We start from the raw sequence: 18,388 nt of genomic DNA on the forward strand, positions 1-18,388 counted from the left end.
AGTTCATTCTCTTAGATCTTCAACCAGCAGCATCCCATAATATGTTCTATGGCAGGAAGCTGTTAGTGAGTTTATTGTGTTTGATAGTGTGACCCGTTCAGACAGTTCCGGTTCAGTCGTTATTTTTGGTTTATGTGTCTGACTTATGGATAAATCCATAATAACAACAATAATAATAATAATAAGTATTATTATTGTTATTATTGTTATTGTTATTATTGTAACTATTATTAATACTAACATAACAACAACAATAATAATTACTGTTATTATTATTGTTGTTGTTGTTGTTATGTTAATATTAATCATATCTATAATGAAAATAAAATAGAAAATAATATTAATAATAATTATTATTATTATTTATTATTATAATAATTATACTAACATAACAACAACAATTATAATAATTACTGTTATTGTTGTTGTTGTTATGTTAATATTAACAATACCTATATTGATGATGATGATAATAATAATAATAATAATAATAATAATAATAATAATAATAATAATAATAATAATAATAATATGAATTCTTTTTATTTTAATGCCTGGTTAAAATCCGGAGCATTTATTTAATTACAAATCAAAACCTTCAGATCGGCTGCTTCTTTGTTTGTTTGTTGTTATTTGAGTTGTTTGTTTTGCTGTTATTTTGGAGTTAATCATCATCATCGGGGTGTTTTGGACTCGGTTCCGTTCCTTTTGTTCCGGTTCTTTCAGCGCTCCGCTACAGTTTCTGCGCCTAATGAGCGGATAATTCCGGGATCACCGGAGCCAAAACGCCTTAAAGTGCGCGTTTTCCGGTTCAGGATCACTGCGAGCTTGGCCGAATTTGAGACGGAACCGGGTCTCGTGACTTGAAAACATTCTCTTTTATTTTGTCCGCTGATTAAGAGAATATATTAGCCTATTTCCATTTGACTTTTATTATTATTATCTATATTTTATTCTGTCTCATATGAGCTGATGTCTTTATTTCAAAACTATTTAAAATTAGCCTCTGATTTCCTAACAGGAATGTTTCAACAATTCGTTAAAAAAATTAAAAAAATGTTAGTTAATTTGAATTAAAACCGGTCCGCCTGCGGCTCTCGGACCCCATTTTGGACAAGCAATGTTTTATTTTAGCACTAAAACCAAAATGACCTCTTCTTCAAACGAAACTTGATATCAGCTATTTGGTTCTGATGTGCGAACACACACAAACTGTTTACGTTTAATTTGTTTTGATCTAAATCGGGTGGAGAATGGTCACGCGCATGTTCTAAAGTCTGAACTCAGAAGAAAAGAAACAAACTTTATTGTTTCCGGTTTGTTTTATTTAAAAGTGACACATTAAGTTAAGAACATGCATCAGAGTCCAAAAGCAACACAGACCCGACTCAGCGGGAAACCTCTCCCCTCATTCATGCACACAACCAATATAAGACTGAATCACACACCATCAGAGCCTGGTTCTGGTTCTGGTTCTGCTGCTCAGATCTGGGCTCATCAGCTGGTTCCTTATAAATTAAATTAAGACAGGTGGAACTGGGTCTGCGGAACCGGGTCGGAGGACATTAAACCAGAGGGACAGGATGTTTAGGCTGATTCTGGGTCAGCTGTTTGGGTCGGTCCGGATCTCATGCTCAGTAAAAACAGATCAGCTGCGGTGCTTCTGGGTTTGGTCTGTGATGCGCTGGTTCTGGTTCTGTAGGGGTTCTGAATGTGTTGGGCTGAGCCACTTCCTCGTGCAGTCAGCAGATTTTTTATTGACTAAATAAAATGTATTTTTTGTTTTTCTTTCACTTTTTTAGTTTTAGAATTTCTTTTTTATCAAAGCTGTTTTACTGATTTTGACTCATTTAAATAAATGTTCTGGGTTGATTAAATTAGGAATAATTGGTTAATTAGAACTTTCTCGGGGTTAAACAGAACCAACGTTATTATGTGTGTTTTATATTTTCTCTCCCAGCAGCTGAACTTTAACTTTGAAGACACGATCAGAGATTCAAAAGTGTGTGTGTGTGTGTGTGTGGGGGGGGGGGGGGGGGGTCCAGCGATGGGATTGTCAAACTGGGGGTCATGACCCTTCAAGAGGTCAGCTGGGAGACAGACGAGGTCGTGGGAGATTTAGATCCTCGTCTTCCTGATGATTCTGTGATCCATCCCTGTAAACGTTTCCAGGACAACATCATCAGGTAAACAAACCTGACCGGGACAGAACCAGTTCTGGGTCAGGGTCAGAGATCTATAGTTCAGCTGGTCCGTTAAAGGTCCGATCACAGGATGAACCGGTTCTGCTGCCACCGACACATCCTGGATCTGGACCTGAAGCACTGACAGCAGAGCTGAGGGGACCTCTGATCTGGTCTCTATGGTCCAGTTCCTGGACCAAGTTCAGGTTCAAGGTTTTTACTTCAGGATCCAGAACTCAGATCTGCTGACAGAATCAAAACGTTCATCTCTGAACCCGACTTCAGACTCAGACCCAGGTCCAGGACCCTGATGCCAAACTGTCCTGACCAGATCAAGAAGAGGACCACAGAGTCCAGGTCAGACTGGTTGGGTCATCTGGTCCTCGTAGAAGAATCCAGACAAGAACCGCAGCATCAGCAGAGTTCTAAAACCAGGATTTCACCCGGGCATGACTGTTGGAGACAGAAAGACTTTACAGAACATACGAAAATGTTCTCCAGGGTTTGCTCTCATGAGTCTCAGGGTCTCACTGTCAAGAGGCTGGAATTTTGAACATATTCAATAGAGAATTTTCATATTCAAGACAAATTTTCTCTCACTGGGTCCAGCTCTGGGACCCATCTAGAACCTGTCTGGATCTGTCTCAGTTTGGTTTCCAGGAGTCAGAAAGCGTAGAAATGTGAAACGACTTTTGGAGGAGCTGGAGGACAGATGCTGAAAGAAACCGGACAAAATTCAGACACTTTCGGACAAATTTTCTGCTGAAAAATAACCCGATCGTTCTGTAACGAGATGATCAACGGAACCTGAGTCCAACAGGGACGCGTCTCCCAACAGTCATGGACCATGAGGTCTTGGTTTTAGGGGGACTCTGCTGTCAGGAATCGAATGTGACCTTTGACATTCCTTAAGACTGTTTACTTTTCCAGGATTCTAAATCCATTTCAGCAGTTTCTGTGTGTGAGGAGACCGCAGACCTGGGATCAGTGTTTATTGGCTCAGACTGAAACGTCAGCATGATAAAATGGTCACAGTGCAGGAGTCCCGTTCAGCTGCATGCAGAAGGTCTGGGCCGGGCAGCTACGACGAGCTGTTCAGCAGGGGTCTGGGATACATCCCCTGGTAGTACGAGGCCTCCAGCGTCTCCATGGTCCTCCCTGAGAGACCAGACATGCCCCCACTGCTGTAAGAAGAGTTCTGAAGGGCCTCGTAGGCCTTCAGGTCCAGTTTGTGCTGCTGCTCTGAGGACGACATGAGGTTGTTGATAGAAAACGGGTGGTTGAAGGAATAGTGGGGGTCTCCTTTGATGTGCAAAGGGGTCTCGTGGGCCAGGGAATGAGGGGGCAGGGACAATGAAGACAGTAACTGAGAGCTGGACACCTTCAGGTCTGAGACCCCTCCAACCCCCTCCCTGAGGTCCAGACCAGGGTGGGAGGACACTTGGCTGGAGGAGGCCACAGGAGAATCCAGAAGTCCACTGGGTTTGGTGGACTCCCCTGCATGAGAGGATCCCTGACCTCCACCAGAAACCATCTGGTCCTTCCTGACGTCTCCCTTCACCGACATCTTTTTCTCACACTTGAACCTCTTCTGCCGCCGCAGGTAGCAGCCGTTCTCAAACATGTTCCCAGAGTCGGGGTGCAGGGTCCAGTAGGAACCCTTCCCTGGTTTGTCCGGCGAGCGAGACACTTTGACAAAACAGTCGTTGAAGGAGAGCGAGTGTCGGATGGAGTTCTGCCAGCGCTGCTGGTTCTGCCGGTAGTATGGGAACAGGTCCATGATCCACTGGTAGATCTCACTCAGAGTCAGCATCTTACTGGGCGCCTGCTGGATCGCCATGGTGATGAGAGAAATGTAGGAGTAGGGCGGCTTGGCATGCGGGTAGCTCCTTCTGAACGTTTTCTGGTCCCGGGTCCGGTTCAGCCCACCTCCACTGAAGGCCATGCTGGAGCTCATGGTGGGACTCATGCCCCCATAGGGGTTCAGGCCCATGGAGGCCTGCTGAGCCGACACTGAGCCCACACCGGATGGACTCAAAGCCCCACCCATGGAAGCCATCCCGCCCCCCAGACTCGACATGGGTGCCGGAGCTGAGCCTCCTACCCCCCCTACTGAGGAAGGATTCAGACCAGTACCATTGTAGGACATGTTGAAGGAGCCAGATGTGGTCCCGTTGCTGGACATGTAGCCTGACATGGAAGCCATCCCGAGACCAGAACCCATCCCACTGCCTGCCATTGGAGAGTACACCTGCAACAAGACACAGCAGAGCTGGTGGGACCCAAGGAACAGAATCTGTCAGGGCTTATCAAGACCAGTCAGACACAGTAGAGGGTTAAAATGGTCTAGAACACACAGAACCAGATCAATCAGACAATTAAAATCACTTTAACCAGATCTGACCCATTTAAATCAGAACCATCTGAACATCCAGCATCAATCAGACAAGACTTAGTCTGAAATAAGTCGGAAGGTCCAGTGAGACCATAGCAGATCAAAGGTTTGTAAAAGCTCAAACCTGTTTGTTTATGGAGCTTTAAACATAAACTGCATTAGAACTAATCAGAAAGCTGTTTTCTGACTTCTCTTCTGCAGTCTCATTTTATCAAACTCCTCATGGATAAAAATAAATTCAGAACATTTTCAAAACGTGTTTAGAGTTCTGTTGGAAAATAAATAAAGTTTCATGATTAATGAGAAATATGTTGTTTTGGCCCTAGCCTGTGTTAAAATTTAATATAAAATATGTATATATATTTTTTTAATCAAAAACTTCAAATTAAATAATAATAATAATAATAATAATAATAATAATAATAATAATTAATACATAAATATTGTTCCTTTTTAAGCAGGTCACTGTTTTAAACTGATTAAATTTTATGTTTAATATTTTAATTAATGCTTTTACATCAGATCCGTTTTGTAACTGAATAAAGACATTTTTATATAATAAAAGTTTATTTAATTAATGGTTCATTATTAGTTTATTTTGATCATTTCAGAGCTTAAAGTAAAGTACATTTTTAAATCTCATTCAGGCTGAGGGCAACAATCAGCAGCTAATAAAAATAAAATTTCCAGGTGAAAAAATAAAACATGGAATAAATCATCCGAACCATCAGCAACATTTACTTTTTTGAAACTTTATAATTTTTTTCTCGTTTTCAGATTAATTTTATTCTGAAAACCCGAACAGCAGTTACTTGAATATCATTAAAAACAAACAGATTACATTATCATCAATAATCATAAATACTTTAGTGTTGTATATTTTAGCCACAGCAAACCCTGAAAAAACAAAAACAAACAATGTGAAAACAGGCCGTTTTTTACCAACAGAAAACACGTTTTGTTCACTGGTTTGATTTGTTTTTAATTGTTTTTGTTCCTCATAAATTTAGAGACAATTAAGGTTTAACCAGAGAATGTTTTTGGTTTAATTCGTTTTTATTTACTCGTTTTATCTGCCATGCTTTTTACCGTAAACTTGATGAAGCTACATGCTTTCTTCACTTTCCTTCACAAATCTGATTTAATAATTAAATCTCTAACTGATCTAACAAAAATCTTGGTGTTCAAACTCCGAACTTGTGATCTGGTTCTGGAACCAGGTTCGGTTTCGTGTTAAATTTACTTTAGAGGAGCTTTAGAAAATTTAACAAACTATTTCTGATCCTAACTCACTAATTGTGCTCGCGCAGGCACTTTTATTTTTACATTGCCTATTGTAATAAACCGTTTGTGTCAGACCGAACCGAGCCGGAACCGACCTCTTCGCTGTAGTATCCGCTCCAGTCCGGAGCTTCATGACCTTCCATCTTCACCGAGCCCAGCATCACGGTAGTCCTGGCCCGGAGCACGGATCCTGCTGACCCGCTTCGGTCCGACCGGTCCAGATGCGTCCCTGTTCAGGTGGAGGCGCGCGGGCAAGTGAGGGAGGAAGGGTGAGGAGGAGGAGGAGGAGGAGGAGATGATGATGGTGACCTGCGGTCTGAGGGTCTGATGTGATCCCTTTCCTCCAGGTCCAGCCCTCTGGACCCTCCCCCCCATCCACCCAAAACACACACACACACACACACACACACACACTCGCACGCACGCACGCGCACACACGCACACACACACTCGTGTTGCTGCTGTGTTGAAATCGAACCGAACCGAGCGGGTTCTGGATGTTTTGGAGATCAAACGAATGTGTAGAAATTAAAGATGTAAATCTAAAATATTTTCACTAAATCACCAAATTTCTGGAAATTGAAATTTTAAATAATTAAACAATAAAACTCTGATCCTGTGAAAGATCACGTCTGGAGCGTTTTGATTAAACTGACTAAGCCATCCATTTCACATTAACAACAAAAAAATAATAATAAGTGTGATTTACGTTTTCTTACACAAAATGTGTCTGACTGTCATGTTTTATTTTGAAGGAATAAACTAAATAAACCATAAATAATAAACCCAGAATATTAAAATCACTTCACAGACCCGATGGTCTGATTAAGATTAATCCTCTTTGTGAATAAAATCATTTTACAAACACTTAAACGAATAAAACTGACTTCCCATTTCAAAATAAAAGTTTGATAAGGATCAGACAAAAGACAGACAAAATTGATTATATCAGTCTGAATCTTTTGCATCTGAACATCAATTTTCTGTGTTTTCGACACAACCAAAGAATAATCTGGACAATAATGATGTGCAGAATAAGTTTAATTTAAATAAAATTTTAAAACATCAGTTTGGCGATAATATTCTTTAGTCAAAAATCAGGAGATAATTCAAAATGTCTGTTCTTTATTTATTATTAATAATAATAATAATACATTGTTCTTATTAGTTACAATAATAAAGGAAATAAAGGTCATTAGTTTGTTCTCTGAACTTTACATTATCCATTCATAATCTTTATTTTGTTTGATTTTCACGTTTTGTGACCTTAATGGTGTAACTGATGAGTTTGTGATCTGGTTTTCTGAGGACTGGTCCCAGTCTGGTGGTTTAAATCTGTTAATGAGGAAGTAACAGACTGGAACAACTGCTCACTGTTCACCATTATCTGACTGGATTAACTGGATGAGGCGCTGGATTATAGGACACTCACTAACGAAAGACTAAGAGGACACAAAGACCGAGGAGGGGGTTCGGGGGTTGGGGGGCAAATGAAGACTAGATTCCTCGATTCCTATTATTGTCATAACCAGAACAAAAGTTTGACTAACAAGAACCACCTCTGGAGGAAAACATTCAGCGTTTGAAAGGGGATCCAATTGTTTTTGGTTCTGATGGGGTCCACTGGTACCACAGATATGAAAAAATCCCTTCTATGAACTCAAAAAAGTTCTATTTACAGATCATATCGGGTTTGAGTGTTTCAGAAGATGTACGGTAACTCATTTGAGTTCTGGTCCTGGACCTGTGTCTAGAGAATCTATCTTTTGTAAACCAAGTCCAGATGGGTTTAGATCAGTTCAGTTCAGAGCTTTCACCCATATTGGTTTTAAGTCCACCACGGAAAATCACAGATGTCCTGAAGGACTCAGGTGTCTGAGAACCAAACCTGGTTGGATCTGAATCTGATCATGGTAGTTTGGATCTGGACCAATGGGCTCATCCTCTGCAGCACTTGTAGTCTTTAGACCAGAACTTGTGTAAGAACAAAGATCTGGATCCTGTCTGAGATTGATGTTCAGGTCAGTGCTGACTCACCTGTAGTCATGTTCTTCACCTGTAGAGTTAACATGTTCTTCACACACACACACACACACACACACACACACACACACACACACACACACACACACACACACACACACACACACACACACACACACACACACACGCACGCACGCACGCGCACGCACACACACACACACACACACACACACACACGCACACACGCACACACACACGCACACACACACGCACGCACGCGCACGCACACACACACACACACACACACACACACACACACACACACACACACACACACACACACACAGGAAGCCTAAGTCAGGCCCATCTACTTCCAGACCATGGGTCCACAGAAATAAGAAAATGTATTGCAAGTCAATGGGGCTGTTGAAGGTATCTTCACATCGCGTTTGATACGTGCCGTGGATTTCACGTATGATGTTCATGAATTTAAAACACATTTAGATGCCAAGATTTCCAACGGCGGCAAAAGTTATTTCAGGTTTTGTGTGAAAAGACACATCGGACTACAAATGCATCTCACCATGCTGACATCATCGACCAGCACAGAGAAGAAAATAGCTGTGAGTTTAGCGAGCTTTGAATCCTTCTTCCAGGATGACAGAAGGAGCAATAAACGTGGAAAAAACTGCTATAAATCTGGTCATGTGGTAAGTAGCAGTTACGCTAGGGGAGAAGAGATTACGCTGTGATGTCGTGTATGTGAAATCTCATTTGTAGTCATTTTAATCAGGAATTTTTACAAGCTAGCATATTTCAAAACACGAGGCAGACATAGTCAAAACACACACAATTATTTTCAGTTAAACTGAAGTACAACATATGTGTGATCCAGGGTGTAAAGCAAAGTGGAGTAGAAAGCAACTTTAATGGGAGCGCTAAGGTTCTGTCCATTTCTCCTTCAGGGCAGGCGATGACGTCAATGGGAGCTCTGAGCCCCCAGTTCCCAGGGCAAAAAGGCACCAGCCATAACACCCCTTCCCTTAAAAGAAAGAAAAAAATTAATACAAGAATCAACTCAAGGAATTTTTTTTCAAGCTCCATCCCACCAAATCTCAGCATTGCTGCTTCAAAGTCCTTCTAGCTAATTTTTGACAGCTTTGACTGACCTAACCTTGTCTTCATGTGGAAGATTAAACACAAAACCAGCGGAGTCGAGGAGTGGCGTGTATCTGAAGCCCCCCACCCCCACCCCCGCGCCACGGAGTGTTCCTGAGATGGCCACTTGTTTCTGTTAAATAGTGCCTTAGAAGCCCACATGAGCTGGGAACGTGTTGTGCATGACACTTAAAAAAACATATTCATCCATCCATTTATTAGTAGCCCCATTCACTTCCATTCCTGTTGTTGTTCTTCCGGAGACCCGTGAGCCAACCAGAAGAGGAGGAGACTGAGGCTTCCTACGTGGAGTTACAATGTTCTCCTCATGCATGTGCGGGTTTTCTCCCACAGACGAAAACCAGATAGTTCAGGCAGGTTCATTGGCGACTCTAAAAAAAGGGAGACCCAAGTGACTGTGTGACTGGTTGTGTGATGGACTGGAGGCCTGTCCAGGGTGTCCTCCACCCCTCACTTGGTGACTGCTGGAGTTCGACAGCTCCCTAATGGACATCCTAGTGGAGAAAAGCCGTTCAGAAGATAAGTGAGTGGGAGAAACATTTTGAAACAAATTATGATTTCTGCACTTCTCATGTAGAATCAATCAACCTAAGGGATGAGAACTGAAACATCCTCTGAAGTCAAAGAAGTCCAGGTCTCTTCATTAGAACCTCCTCAGGTCACCAGGATAACCAAACCTTCACCAGCAGCTTCTTTCCAAATATCTCTCAGAACCAGGTTCAGGTACATAAATGTGCTGATGTCGTCAGAACCCAAAGGTCCAACCACATGACATAAACACCTCACACCTCATGACATACCATACCAAGTTCATTTATAGAGAACAATCAAAACGGCACGACAGTTGACCAAAGTGCTGCACAAAAGGAACAAGGACACACCAACATAAAAAATGGCGGTACAGCAGCCATCAACGTGGATAGTGAAATGACTAAAACAGTGAATGAAACATGAAAATGTGTGAGCATAAGCAACAAGGGCAACAGCTCTAAAAAAGAAGAAGAATCCACAGTTTTCAGACCTAGTTCTGTGCGTAAGCAGGCTTCTTATAAGAGGCCCCCGTTCAGCAGCTCATCAAGCTCTGCTAAAGCCTGTTAATCACCTGCTGGATAGATTCAGGTTTGTTGAAGCACACGGACCTCCAGGGCCTGGATTGTGCACCACAGATGGCTGGCACTGTTTCATGCAGCAAGGAGGTCCCGGGTTCGAATCCTGTACCTGCATGGAGTTTGCATGTTCTCCCTGTGCTTATTGCGGGTTCTCTCCGGGTGTTCCGGCTTTCTCCCACACTCCCAAATTGTGACTGTTAGGTAGATTGGAATCTCTGAATTGTCCTTAGGAGTGATGTTGTGTGAGCATGGCTGTCCTGTGTGTCTCTGCAGTGGACTGGCAACCTGTTCAGGGTGTAAACCCCCCCCCCTCCCCCCCCCTATATTTGCCTGAAGAGGGCTGGAGATAGGCACCGGCACCCCACGATCCTGCATGAATGAGCGGGTATAGATAATGGATGGATGGTCCAAATGATCCACATGGTCTGCTCTTCTGTTCTGATTTTAGTTTTGATTCTAAGTAGTTATAACCCTCCTGTTGTCCTATGAGGGGACCCCTCCAGGACAGGTGACGGTTTAGCTGTGAGGATGGCTGATTCCTGCTCGGGGTCAGGGGTGAGATGGTGCTCACTCCTCAAAAATTGATAAAAACAGACAAGGTCCAAGGCCCCCATTAAGAACGCGGAGGGGAAGTTATTAACCTATTTAGCAGTTTTCTGGGGCAGGGTGGAACCAGACCAGAGGATGCAGTCTTCCTTCCAAACCACCTGCAGTGTAACACAGAACTGCATCACCCATAATGCACCCTGAGTGTTGTGACAGTCAGGTGCTGCCACCAGATGGAGGCAGATCCTAGGGTCCAGATCAAAGATCTCTCTTCTGGGGAGTGGACCTGGAGCTCCACCAGAATCGAAAAGAACTGATTGTGGACTACAAGAACCACAAGAACTGACTGAAAACCTCCCTGAACATCACAAGAAGTTCTGATTAGTTTTTCTTCTAATAAGAGATTTTAATGAGTGACTCTGCCTTTTAGCAAACCTTTTCTCAGGATGTGGGCTCACCTAAACCTCTAACTTTGATTGGTGAACACAAACCATCTGATCTGCACCAGAATTCACATGTTAAATCCGATATCAGTTCTGAACATACCTTAGCCACGCCCACTGAGAACAGGAAGTGTCACAATCTGCCCCGCTCACTAATCAGCTCACATAATGCACAGCAGTTGTTTAAAGTTTGTGTTTCAGGTGGGCGTGTCGGAGAGCCAGCTGCTCCTGATCTCCCTGATCAGAGGACCAGGGGTACTTAAGGAGCGGTGGGACACAACTCCAGTACCGGTTGATACTCGCATCTTGGGTAACACTAGTCTGTCTCAAGTTTAGTTTTTGATATTCTGTGTGTATTCTAGTCAGTCTGTTCCTGTCAGCCCTGGTCTTGTGTTCTGAACTCTACTCATCTTTTACTCAGGATTACTCACCACCGCCTGGAGTTGTTTACATCACGTCGCTCACCGTCCCTTGGTCTCCTTGCTCTCCGCCGCTCGCCGGTCACCCTACCCGTTCCCAGTCTGCCTACCAACCTCCTCCGGATCTACAGCAGTACCTGCCTCGCTATCTGCCACACAACCTGTTCACTCATCCCAGCCTGGATCCTCAGCCTCTGTGTCCTGTCTGTCCCCGCTTGGCTTCAACCACCCAGCCCAGCCTCACCAAAGATTTAAACGTTCCCAGTAAGAGAAACTCTCCAAACCATTCCTGTTCTGGTTCTCTGGTTCCAGGGTTTGTTTGTTGTGATTTTAATCCCAGCCTGTTCTTTCGTTCCAGATCTCGCTCCCTCCTGTTCTCGTTTGGAGCAGCGCTTTATTTTACTATTCGTTCTTTAATATTATCTGTAATTTTACTCACCCTCGTCTCCGCTTGTGATTCTTTCATGTCCTGGGTTAAACATATTGCCAACATGACAGGAAGCAGTGGTGTTCAATACTATTTTATTTTGTAAAAATGTATTAGTAAAATTTTAATATGGTGCAATAGTTCAGTAAGTCATCTTGAGAGCCCATCTAAAGGCTCAGGAGCCCTCTTCAGGTGTTCTGGAGTCATCAGCTGATTAGAGTGTGACACTTTGAGTCTAGAATATTGAACCTTTTCACAATATTCTGATTGACTGAGATGTGGGTTTTCATCAGCTGTAAGCCCACAATCATCACCATTATAACAGTTATAGATACTGAAGGCTTGACCGATCTGGCTTTGCATCGTTGTGTTTGATCATCAAAGCTGCACCGATTCATGAGCTCAAAGTCATCCTTTTTATTTACATGTACAGTGATGTGAACAATTTGCCCCGTCCTGATTTCTTCTTTTGCATGTTTGTCACACAATGTTTCTGATCATCAAACACATTTAACCATTAGTCAAAGATAACACAAGCAAATACAAAATGCAGTTTTGAAATGATGGTTTTTATTATTTAGGGAGAGAACAAAATCCAAACCTACATTGTCCTGTGTGAAAAAAGTAATTGCCCCCTTTTAAATAATCCAACAGTGGTCTTTCACACTGGAGTTCAATTTCTGTAGCCACCCACAAGCCTGATTGCTGCCACACCTGTTTCAATCAAGAAATCGCTTAAATATGAGCTGCCTGACACAGAAGTAGACCAAAAGCTAGACATGTCAAGATCCAAAGAAATTCAAGAACAAATGAGAACTAAAGTAATTGAGATCTATCAGTCTGGTAAAGGTTATAAAGCCATTTCTGGAGCTTTGGGACTCCAGTGAACCACAGTGAGAGCGATCATCCACAAATGACAACAACATGGAACAGTGGTGAACCTTCCCAGGAGTGGGCGGCCGACCAAAATTACCCCAAGAGCGCAGAGACAACTCATCCGAGAGGTCACAAAAGACCCCAGGACAACTTCTAAAGCGTTCACAACTCCACCATAAGAAAGAGACTGGGCAAAGATGGCCTGCATGGCAGATTTCCAAGACGCAAACCACTGTTAAGCAAAAAGAACATAAAGAGCTCGTCTCAGTTTTGCTAAGAAACATCTCAATGATTGCCAAGACTTTTGGGAAAATACCTTGCAGACTGATGAGATAAAAGTTGACCTGTTTGGCAGGCAAATGTCCCGTTACATCTGGTGTAGAAGTAACACAGCATTTCAGACAAGAACATCATACCAACAGTAAAATATGGTGGTGGTAGTGTGATGGTCTGGGGTTGTTTTGCTGCTTCAGGAACTGGAAGGCTTGCTGTGATTAATGGAACCATGAATTCTACTGTCTACCAAAACCTCCTGAAGGAGAATGTCTGGCCATCTGTTCGTCAACTAAAGCTGAAGCCATCTTGGGCGCTGCAGCAGGACAATGACCCAAAACACACCAGCAAATCCACCTCTGAATGGCTGAAGAACAACAAAATGAAGACTTTGGAGTGGCCTAGTCAAAGTCCTGACCTGAACCCTATTGAGATGCTATGGCATGACCTTAAAAAGGCGGTTCATGCTAGAAAACCCTCAAATAAAGCTGAATTACAACAATTCTGCAAAGATGAGTGGGCCAAAATTCCTCCAGAGCGCTGTAAAAGACTAGTAGCAAGTTATCGCAAACGCTTGATTGCAGTTATTGCTGCTAAGGGAGGCCCAACCAGTTATTAGGTTCAGGGGACAATGACTTTTTCACACAGGGCAATGTAGGTTTGGATTTTGTTCTCTCCCTAAATAATAAAAACCATCATTTCAAAACTGCATTTTGTGTTTACTTGTGTTATCTTTGACTAATGGTTAAATGTGTTTGATGATCAGAAACATTTTGTGTGACAAACATGCAAAAGAATAAGAAATCAGGAAGAGGGCAAATAATTTTTCACTCCACTGTATTGAACATTTGATCAAATTAAACAAACTATTTCAACCAAAACCATCCAGGTGCTGTTGGTCTGGAAGCTCTCCGAACACCTCTGGTCTCTTGTTTTGCTTCCTTCTGATTGGTCTGATGAAGGAAAACTGTTAGTGTGATTTCAGGTCTTCTCGATCCAGATCAAGAGTCAGTTCAGCATTTATGAAGTCACAGTTGGCACCAGCAGGTCTGTAGCAACAGGAAGAGAACCAGGAGGAGGATCATGGAGCTCTTCTCTTCAGTGCTTGCTGTGTTTTTGCAGGATGGGTCTTCATCAGAGTCTTCCTCACAGACACACCTGAAGGAACCTTTGGTGTTCAGGCAGGTTCTCCTGCAGGGCTTCCTGCTGACACACTCATCAATGTCAATGCAGTGTCCTGAAGCGTTTCTCTGAAAACCTTCCTCACAGTGACAGATGCTGCTGAAGTCTGCCTGAGATCCGTCCACCTGTCTCCAAACGACAGGACGACCTGTACAGAACAAGTGCAGTTTGAAGTCCAACCAGCAGTGTACATGGACCCAGGTTTGGTTATCAGGGTCCAGAAACAGGGAACGAATCTTGAACCTGTTTGTCTCAATTCCATCAAGACTCTGACAGGAATCTAGTTTTGTTCTAGATCCAGGGCTGGCATCAGTGTTTGGCTTTGGTGAAGCTGGGCCTGGTTCTGCTGTAGTTAGTTCAGGTTTGAATGTTGCAGCTGTTTCTGGTCTCAGTTCTGGTTCTAATGCAACAGATTTTGTAGTAGCTGGTTCCCTTCCTGGTGGTTCACCCTTCACCTTGCAGACATAACGGTATCTGGTTTTACAGGAGACAGGAAGAAGACCCAACTCGACTCCGGACCGGACTCCCTTCCATTTTAGAGCCGCGCACAGTGTCTCTGTACAGGTGAGTTTCGGCTCCTCCACCCAGGTGTGGATCTCTGACTCCTGTGTGATGTTCTCCACCCACTCAAACCCTTTCAGCGGCAGTGATGGATTGATGCATCCATCGTTTGTCTTCTTCAGTCCGATCCAGACTGTCACATCCTCCTGATATGTTACAGAATTGTTTAGAAGTTCATGCAGTTTTTGAACTTCTTCCTTGCTGCTTGTGGTTGTGAGAACTCCAGGAAAACAGCTAGCCATGGCCTGATCAAAGCTAGCCTCCAAATGGCTGAGGGTGTAGTAGGTTTGTGAGGCTGAGACTGCCTTCAGCAGGAAGACAACTGCCCAAAGAGAGTAAGAACCCTTCATCTCCTCTAACTCCACCCACTGTTGCAACGATAAGCTCCGCCTCCTTGTTGATGTCTCTGTCAAAAGGATATACTCTGTCAGTGAATAAATATTATTTTGTTTATGCATTTATTGTTATTTTGCTGTCCCACACAAGGGTGTTTTACTTTATTTTCAATAATAAAACCTGTCTGGATCTTTGACCTTTGGCCTGGAGAAATTTCTCTGGTTCTTTTAAATGACAATGATATAACTTCAGTCTCTGAGAAAATGGGACCAAAATGGATGTTTATCAGAAACTGCTGAAGACTTATCGTGTCTAATCGGGCTGATAATCAGGCTCCATCATACATCAGTGAACTGATTGTTCCATATGTTCCTAACAGAGCACTTCACTCTAAAACTGCAGGTTTACAGGTGGTTCCTAGAATATGCAAAACAAGGATGGGAGGCAGATCTTTTAGTTTTCAGGCTCCTGTCCTATGGAACCAGCGCACAGCTTTAGTAAGTGAGGCAGACACCTTGTGTACTTTTAAGACTAGGCTTAAAACATTTTTATTTGATAGGGCCTATGGTTAAAATCTGATGTTAGCCCAGATCTGGACAAGTGGGGGAGTAGAGGGAGGTGGAGTGTACAGTCGGTAAAGACGGCTCTCCCTTGCCCTGCCTCCAACATGCCTCCATCTAAATAGGATAGATTATCCAGAGTTATCTCTGTAGTTATGCTGCTATAGGCTTAGACTGCTGGAAGAAACACTGACCACTTTCCACACTTGACTACTTTCTTCTACCACGACTCTATATTTGCATTATTTCCTGCTATTTCAGCTGTTAACTGTGCATGTTGGTGTGTGTGACTCTGCTCTGTCTTCTTGATCCCTAGTTGTGGCGGATGGCTGCTTGTGCTGAGCCAGGATCCTCTGGAGGTTTCTTCCTGTTAAAGGGGAGTTTTCCTCTCCACTGTTGCTATATGCTTGCTTAGTATGAGGATTGCTGTAAAGACTCTGACACTAGTCAGTGACTCGATGTCATCTGTTGGGTTCTTTATAAAGGAAACTTTTTACTGATTGGCTTAATGAACTGACCTGTATTGGAATGTTTACTTTGTGAATAGCCTTTAATAACTTTAATAGAATTGTGATTTGGCGCTGTTTAAATAAACTGAACTGAATTAAACCGTCTACATTTAAAGAATCATTAGCAGAAGACTTCAAACTGAAGGTGACATCTTGTTGATAACGAGTCAATTTTATCTTTATGGTCTGTTGCTCCTTTAACGATGACAGTGATCAGTCAGAAGAGGCTGATTTATCCTACAGAGGAATAGTTAATCAGACTCACAGGTCCTTCCTTGTAATGCTAACTTAATTTTTTATTCTCTTTGGCCTTTCTTGGATTTTTTAAGGATACAGATCTTGAGGTAATGGGACTCTGTTGGCTGGCTGATTAATTTTTACTATTTCCGTCTCAGATATATGTTTAATGCAGATCCTTTCTCTGTTATTCCTTGATTCTTCTCCTGATGATAAGAAGGTCTATGATCGTAAACTGGATGCTGCTTCAGACACAAAACTAAATCAATATAAATTAATGTAGTTGAGTATTACATCATCACTGCTTTAGAGGTTGTCACTGAAACTGATGGCAGCTTCATCAAATAAAATGTACTGGTTGGGAGTTGTTGTCTTACCTCTATCTAAGTTTTCCTGCTTTTCTGATCTTTATCTTCCTCTGCCTTCTTTGTTCTTCTCTTTCTTGACTCTGTTTCTGCTCCTCGTCTCTCAGCTTTTCCAGCTTTTAAGTCATATTTTCTCTTCATTTGGTCTGAGAAGCTTTCTCTCTTGACTCCTCCGTCCAGGCGTCCCCTTTAGAGCTCATTCAGCAGGTTGTTACCCTCCCACCCCTCACCCTCCAAGACAGGAAGTCTGCTGTGTCTTGATATGGTGAGCTGACCTCACCATACGCGTGCGCGCACACACACACACACACACACACACACACACACACACACACACACACACACACACACACACATACACACACACAGTCAGCAGAGAAAATCTCAGTGTGAAATTCATAAATCAGTTTGAAGAAATGAGCCAAAAAATGAGAATTTTCTGAATAAAGACTTAAAAAGCATATAAACACGTAGAAGGTGTGTTACCAGTTACATTTCAACACCACAGCACTACTAGTTAATTATTGTGTACATCATTTTGTTTACATTGAACTAAATAAAAATACATTTGGTCATAGAAACAAATAACAACAGTATTTTTCTACAAAACTAAAACACTTTCCCAAAAAAATCGATGTTCTGAGAGGTTTTCTGAGAAGTTTGTGCCCCTTCTATACCTGATATCAATTGCTCCAATCGTTGGGGATTTGGTATTACACTGAGAACAACTCATTCTGACAGTTTAGCTGAATTTACTATCCAACGGACCACCTGGACAGGTGAAGGAGACCAAACTATGGACCAGCTGTTAATCATGAGAGGTCAGAAATGTTCTACATGTCCTCTTTGGGTTTCAGCTATAGCCCCATGTTTAGTTTTATCAGTTAACCCCTCTAAGCCGATGGACTCTCGGAAACAATTCCAGGACCAGAATCAGTCCAAGCTCCTAGTCTGGGAACACTCTCTGTGTTCCTGAACAAATGGTGGAAACATGCAGCGCTCAGACTCAGGCTGATAGCGACCAAGGCTCAGATGCTTCCTGTCTCCTGGAGGAAATAGACAAAAATAACAGGAAGTGTGATAGGAGAGGGTGGCGCAAGCTCTAGTGGATTGTCGTTCCCGTGGTAACTAGTAATTTGTGTGTGGTAACTCTTCATGGAAAGCACATCTTGGATGTGAAATGAACATGAAAGAGTCTTTCAGAACCAAGCATAAAAACATTTGATCACCACTGATGGCTTTATTTGTTGACACCTGAACAGCTGGTGATTCTGAGAAATGGACTTCACCACACCTACAGCCGACTGGGGTTTCCAAATAAAATCACTGAGAACAGGAAATGCTCAAACTCTGACGTCCTGTGACAGATGCTTGACATCAAAACAGTCTACACTGCCATCTGCTGAAAGGCTTTGGTATAAACCCAGCAGAAGATGTTGGCAACCACCTCATGAGCTGAGCTCATCTCCATGGAAACAGACCTGGAGGCTAGTTTGGGGCCATTAGTTTAGCAACAACCTT

General features: G+C 42.7%; 2 protein-coding genes across 2 annotated transcripts; both read right to left on the reverse strand.

Moving 5' to 3' along the window:
• Window positions 1-1,278: 1,278 nt before the first annotated feature.
• On the reverse strand, window positions 1,279-6,171 carry foxa1 (forkhead box A1). The gene is made up of 2 exons (XM_015969297.3): window positions 5,958-6,171; window positions 1,279-4,434 (listed from the first exon to the last, which is right to left on the reverse strand). Exons 1-2 carry the CDS (start codon window positions 6,021-6,023, stop codon window positions 3,265-3,267), a joined length of 1,236 nt encoding a protein of 411 aa, XP_015824783.1. The 5' UTR covers window positions 6,024-6,171; the 3' UTR covers window positions 1,279-3,264.
• A 5,875-nt stretch (window positions 6,172-12,046) lies between these two features.
• Window positions 12,047-17,082, reverse strand: clec14a (C-type lectin domain containing 14A). Its single transcript, XM_015969298.3, has 2 exons — window positions 16,880-17,082; window positions 12,047-15,266 (listed from the first exon to the last, which is right to left on the reverse strand). The coding sequence occupies exon 2, from the start codon at window positions 15,208-15,210 to the stop codon at window positions 14,146-14,148; it is 1,065 nt and encodes a 354-aa protein (XP_015824784.3). The 5' UTR covers window positions 15,211-15,266; window positions 16,880-17,082; the 3' UTR covers window positions 12,047-14,145.
• Between the last annotated feature and the right edge of the window lie 1,306 nt (window positions 17,083-18,388).

The sequence above is a fragment of the Nothobranchius furzeri genome, chromosome 18 (assembly GCF_043380555.1).
Source record: "Nothobranchius furzeri strain GRZ-AD chromosome 18, NfurGRZ-RIMD1, whole genome shotgun sequence".
Lineage (NCBI taxonomy): Eukaryota > Metazoa > Chordata > Actinopteri > Cyprinodontiformes > Nothobranchiidae > Nothobranchius > Nothobranchius furzeri.

Bases quoted from the DNA above. Each gene is read 5' to 3' on its own strand.
- foxa1 (XM_015969297.3), bottom strand. From the start codon at position 6,023: ATGCTGGGCTCGGTGAAGATGGAAGGTCATGAAGCTCCGGACTGGAGC. The intron at 4,435-5,957 runs GTCGGTTCCGGC...GTCTTGTTGCAG, and splicing joins GCGGATACTACAGCGAAGAG to GTGTACTCTCCAATGGCAGG.
- clec14a (XM_015969298.3), bottom strand. From the start codon at position 15,210: ATGAAGGGTTCTTACTCTCTTTGGGCAGTTGTCTTCCTGCTGAAGGCA.